This window comes from Orcinus orca, chromosome 1, assembly GCF_937001465.1.
Source record: "Orcinus orca chromosome 1, mOrcOrc1.1, whole genome shotgun sequence".
Lineage (NCBI taxonomy): Eukaryota > Metazoa > Chordata > Mammalia > Artiodactyla > Delphinidae > Orcinus > Orcinus orca.
In genome coordinates this window covers 50,392,321-50,398,320 of record NC_064559.1, presented here as the reverse complement: position 1 = coordinate 50,398,320, position 6,000 = coordinate 50,392,321, and the positions used below count along the sequence as shown (strand labels likewise).

Here is a 6,000-nt window from a genome sequence, read left to right as displayed (position 1 = left end):
TGCAGGCACCTGGCTCTCCCCTAAGCAGGACAGGATGAGGGAACTCTCGTCCACTACGGGTCCCCTCGCGCCGCTGGAAAGCGGAAACAAATGACCTTGACCTCCAAGGAGACGGCCCCTCGGAGAGGGCGACTCCTCCGGAAAAGTTGTCTAAACAAAGGGCATTCCTCAGCTTCCACCCAGACAGCCCACAGCCGAGCCTCCTCCCCACGCCCCGGGTGTAGGGTTACACTCCTTCCCGCGAAGCTCTGGGAGAAAGTGGTGTTTCCGCAGCTTTGGCTCGCGTGGAGCCGCGTCCCACGGCCGCGCTCTCCCAGAAGCCTCGGCTGCGGGCGCTCGCCGGGCGGACTGGGCTACCCGGGCCGCGAGAGGTTAGGTCCGGCGGCCCGGAAGGCAGCCCCCGCCCCGTCCGAGTCCCCAAACTCGCGGGCGTGCTTGCCGCTTAGACGTCTGGAGGGCATCGCTCGCCGCCGCCGGGAGGGGCAGCTCCGCAGGGCGCGGGCGGCCGGGACCGGGACCGCGGCGAGCGCGGAGGGCGGCGGGGCGGGGTGGGGGCCAGGGCCGCTCCTCTAGCCCCTTCCGCTGCCCCTCCTTTCTGCTCTCCCGCTCCCTCTTCCCGTCCCGGCCGGGAAGGCGCCGGGCTTGGCCTCTCTCCCCTTCGTGGCCGAACCATGAGCTAACAGCCCATGCCGCTTCCTCCCCGCCCAACCCCGCGTCCCCTCCCCGGACCCGGAGGGAGGCCGCGGCCCGCGGGTCGGCTGCTCCGGCCCGACCCCACTCGGAGCCCCGGGGCGGCCCGCAGAGCCGGGAGACCAGCCGGGAGCGCCCCGAGGGCCGAGGCCTGCGGGCCGCACTCTCGGAGCCCCGGCCGAGCCCGCGCGCCCCCGGTCCCCGAAGCGGGCCCGGGAGGGAGGGGGGGGGAGAGGAGGCCCCGGCCTCGCCGGGGATGGAAGGGATGGAGGTGGCGGCCCGACCTGCCGGCGGCAGCCTTCAGTGAGTACGGAGGAGGCGAGGCGACGGGCGGGCCGGGGGTGGCGGGACCGCCAGTGGGGAGCGGGAAGGGAGGGTCGCAGGGGAGGCCCGTCCGTCACGTCCGTCTTCATTTCAGCGTCTCCGGCTTAGAGAAGAAACAGCACTTGGGCCGTAGACTTCGGCGGTGCCGAGCCGCACAAGCCGATACCCACTGTTCCCCAGGGGAAGGTCGCATCCTTCCAGGTCTCCGGAGATGGATGATCTCTGGAATGCTGTTCGAATTTACCCGAAAGAAAGTTATTGTAATGTGACTGAAATTGCTCCCATTACCTTCACGTCCCCTGCTTTCTGGATTGAACCTTAGAAGAGAGGAACGGGTGGCCGGGCTGCCAAGACAAAGCTGGTAACTTCTAGATTAACTGGTGTAGTAAATGATCTCTTCCTCCCAAAGATAGGCCTTAAACTTCACAGGCTTAAAACTGAGGTAACATACACACTGTGTGTGTATTTTGCTTGGTGAAATATGTATATTCCTGAAATGTAAAAATTGAATTGTAGTAAGTGACTATAGAGGGACTTGCATTTAAGAGAATTCTGTGGTGAATCGTTGGTCAATATATGAGGTGAATAACTTTTTGTTTGTAATTTGTGTCAATATGGATGCATGTATTTATGTAAATACATGCAGTTTACTTCAAGTGGGACATATCTAGATGTATGATGGAGACGGAGCATGTTCTCAGAGAGCAGGATAAATATTAAGACATTGTGGCATGTATGTGTGCACAGAACAACTTGGTGAGTAAAATCTCGTGCTCACTTTTGTTCCCTCTGAAGACATTGACATCAACCGTGCCACCAAGGAGCTGTGTAATTTGGGCAAGTCACTTAACCTGTCTAGACCAATATCCTCATAGGAGTAGGGGAATGGGGGTACACGGCCACTGAGTGCTTTGGAAGAGCCCTGGCCTTGGGAGGAGAAGCTTTGCGTTCCCAACTGGGCCTCCCTTAGCTCCCGTGTCACCTAATCTCTCTGTGCCTCAGTTTCTCTGTCTGTAAGAATGAGGATAATAATCCTGTTCTGGCAGAACTGCGTGAGGATTATTTGCGAGAGCATGTCTGAAAGTGCTTGCAGGCCTGCCTGACACAGAGCAGATGCTGATAGGCATTGCTACCTGATCCTGGCTGCCCTGTGGGCACAGCCCCATGCTGCGCTCCTGTGGTTTGAGCACAGGGGGCCCCTTCTGCCAGAGGGTCAGATCCTGGGTGGTATCTTCCTGAAGTCCATCCTCTGCATTGGCTCCCCTTGGAAAGGGAAGAGCTTGTTGGCCCTTAGCAGGTGTTGCCATCCTCCTCTGAGGCCTGACACCTATCAGGAAAGCAAGAGGCCAGGGACTGGGAAATCTGGCCCCCATTTTCACTCTGGTCCACATTGGGCAGAAGATTGGTTGTTGTTTGACTCTCCACTGTGCCCCACATGTAAAATGGGGGTAGAAAAATGAGAACACTACTTAGACTTGGAAGAAAAAACTCAGTAATAACTTACGTGTACCGTCCAATGATTTGTACTCTTCGAGGTGCTTTCACATTGTCTAGGGGGCATCCCCTGCTCTGACCCCAAGTTATTTTTCTCTGGACAGGGCTCTATCCCAAGGCACTTTGGGGACCCAGGAGGTTGTTGGAGCTAGCCAGGTGCTGGGTCTAAGGAACTCTGTCTATTTTCTCCTCCAGAGGACCCAAAATAGGGAGCGGAACAGCCAGCTCCATGGAGGTGACCTCAGCTGTGGAGAGAAGTGGCCCTGAGCCACAGCCGGAGAATGGACACTTCCCAAGACACTGGCCCTGTCCTCGAGAAGACAGAACACCCAGCCTGATGGCCCCCCAGCCTCCTGGGGCACAGGGGATACAGGTCCAAGGCCCCTCTGTGCTGGAGTCCAAGGTGAGGGCCTTGAAGGAGAAGATGACAGCAGGTAAACAGGGGGCAAGCCCTTGCCTCACTTCTCACGAGCGGCCATCCCTCAAGAAACCCAAATGCAGACGAGTCAAGGTGGGTGGAACCAGGACTCCATCAGAGGGGTCTTCCCTACCTGATGCCGTGGTGGTCCATCATGCTCAGAACCCAAACGATGGGCTGCTGGACAGCAGCGTCACTGAGGAGGAGTCTGCCAGGAACGGGGCCCCCGGGCCTCCCAGGTCGCCTGCCTCTGGGCTCCAGAGCTGGAACAGGAGGAGCCCGTGGCCTCCAGAAGCAGTACGGACACTGCCTGACCACGACAGGGCTGTGCCGCCAGGGCCCAGCTCTTTGCAAGAGAGCTCCATGCACAGAGTCACTCCAAGCCAGCCTGAGGGCTCTGGTCCTTGTAACAAAACCACCCACAGGCCCAGCCTGAGGAAAGGAAGGTCATACCCCCTGCAGGATGGTCTCATCACACAGGAAGACCTGGACAGCTTGTCTCTGACGTCCGAGGAGGACTTCGTCCCCAGGCCAGCCCTGCTGGGGGAGCTCTGGAGAGCTGGAGACCTGGGGACCCTGGGCACCGGGGGCAGCACCTTGTCCCTGTCTGACCGCGTGGAGAGGAACCGCCTTCTGCTGCAGGAGATGCTAAGTGTTGGGGGGCAGGGCCCCTCCAAGGTGGGAAGCCCAGCCTGGACTTCATCCCGGGACAGAGCTGTGCCAGGTAAGGCCCACTCTGTGGGTGTGGTGGTGGAGGCACAGGAGGGAGTCCAGGAGAAGGAAAGGGGGAAGGGGGTTACCGCGAAGGGTGGGGCGGGAAAGGGGGAGAGCACGGCTGGCAGTCACCAAATTCATCAGGATGTCCGCTTAGTCTTGGCTTTGACGGAGATTCTTTACCACCTCAGCCCCATCTGCTAAAGTCCCCCCAGATCCCCCGGACGGGTGGGAGGCCACCCTCTAGCCTTGGGGTGGAGGCTGCCACAATTTCTTCCCTGTGGCTTGTGGCTCCTTCTAGAGTAGCTTTTTGCACCTCCCTCAGCTGACACGTCCTCACCCCACAGCAGACCTCACTGTCCTCTTGGTAGGAGCCATTCTCCACAAACAGGGTTAGCGTCCTGTCAGTCTGAGCTCAGCGTTCAGCCCTCGGAGGCAGCTTTTTCCCTTCCTTCTTCCCTCACCCAGCACCTCAGGGGACCCTGGGGCACCCCTCAGCTCATGCATGACAGTGCCCACCAGCAGCCACCACGACAGGCTATGCCTCCCCCTCGGGGGTCGGAGTCATCTGGGGAGTAAATAGCTTCTGGAGAAAACTTTCTCCTCCATGTTTCTCAAGTGGCAGCTAAGAGCCCAGTTTCTGGCTCTGCCCTGATCTCTGCTTCTGTTCTGGGTCCTAGAGCGACTAGCAGGGGACGTGGACTGGGACTCCAGCATCTCCCTGCAGGACGCTGACCAGAGCAGGTAAGATCTCAGAGCGCACATCTTCTGTCCCTCCCTCCCTCCTGGCAGTTGTCCCTGTACCTTCATTTACACAGCATCAGGAGAGCAGCGAGAGGGCAGGCAAACCCTGCAGCACAGGTGGCCATGGCTCCTCCCGGAGACCTCTTAGAAGGCACCAGCCACCCCCGTGGCCCAGGCTGTGCCGCTGCTACTTGTGCAAAACCATGGGGCACGGAGCACAGTGAAGAGTACTTTGCAAACGACCTGCTCTACGACTTGGGACTCATTTCCCTGCCCCAGCCTCTGTCTCTTTATATTTAAAGTGGGCCAAATAATACTTGTGTGATGTATTGATACTTCTCAGGACTGTTGTGAGGCTGAACACAAGATAATGGACGTGAAAATCCTTAGGGAAAATATCCGAATGCAAGGCTTTTACTCCGCCAGTTCCTTTCCCAATCAAGGGGTGTGCTGGGTTATGTAAAGGCCTTCACTGCCCCCAGCCTCCCTGACTTTGCTCTAGCCCCTCCACGAATGTCTCTGGGAAGCTGGGCCTGGGATGGGGCTGGGGCAGTGTCCCGACCAGGCAGGTGAGAAGACTACCCTCCGGGCGGGGTGAGGAGCCATCTGTGGGCCTGAGCTGGTGGCTGCCCAGGCCTCGGCCTCCTCCTCAGTCTTTGCTGCGCACCTGGCACGTGAAGCTGAGAGAGGTCCCGGAGCTGGGAGCGGCCCCATTTCCTCAGCCGTGCAGTGACGTCACCCTCCTGAGGGTCTCGTGGTTTCTGCTGAGGGCAAAGGTCAGCAGTGTCACTTCTCCATTATCAGGCCCCTCCCTGCCTGATAAATTCCACTTATTGACCTCCCTCCCCTTCAGAACATGTGGACAGGGCCCCCCAGTCCTGCTTTCACAAAGCGAGGGCTGCCCAGGTTCAAGGGGTTCAGCCTCTGCCTGGCCACTGGCCTTCTCAGTGGCATCAGCTGAGGGCCTGGCGGAGAGGGGGCTCTCTGTCTCCTTCCTCCCTCGTTATTTATAATTTGGAGTCGTGCCTGCCCCCTTCCTGCCAGGGGTCTCTTCCCGCCTCCACGGCCGCCACGGTCAGCCTCTCCTCATATCCCCTCCTAGCCCGGCCGCGATGTGGAGGGGTGTGACTGTGGTCCTCAGCGACACCCTGGCCCACGCCCTGTCCCCTCGTCCTTCCCTGGGGGGCCGTAAAGGATGCAGCCTGGGCCCACAGACCTTGTGCCCAGAGGAGGTGGGGCCTCTTCTTCTGCCGCTGCTCCTCCCCCACCACTCCCACCCTTTCTTACCTGGGCCGGCGGGGCGGGGGGGGGGGGGGGGGGGGGGCGGGGGGCGGGGGGAGGAAGTCTCAGCTGCAAGATGGCCATGGGGGATTTGTCCAGAGGTCACTATTGAAAGGAGAAGCCAAAGCTCCTGACTCACATGTTGGATAACAAATAATAAAAACACGCATCTTAAAGGAAAAGAACCTCAACCATGGGGTTGGGAGGGACTTTCCCCCAGTCCTGCGAGGAGATGGCATTTGTGTAGAATCCTCAGGGTAGGGGTTTCTGGACTATTGTTTCACCTTCCAGACCATCTGCAGCAGGTTAGGGTTTGGATAAGGTATGTGGGTGTC

General features: G+C 59.2%; 1 protein-coding gene across 2 annotated transcripts in view; it reads left to right on the top strand.

Annotated features, from left to right (window-relative positions):
• Nucleotides 1-224: 224 nt before the first annotated feature.
• The window catches only part of KIAA1614 (KIAA1614 ortholog), a 54,175-nt gene continuing 48,399 nt past the window's right edge, over nt 225-6,000 (top strand). Inside the window, exons 1-3 of one of the 2 annotated variants that reach the window (XM_049700379.1) lie at nt 225-993; nt 2,704-3,650; nt 4,321-4,384. In XM_049700379.1, the coding sequence (XP_049556336.1) occupies nt 947-993; nt 2,704-3,650; nt 4,321-4,384 (1,058 nt within the window). In that variant the 5' untranslated portion in view covers nt 225-946. The remainder of the gene's footprint in view (nt 994-2,703; nt 3,651-4,320; nt 4,385-6,000) is intronic. The other variant, XM_049700377.1, reaches the window with a different exon arrangement.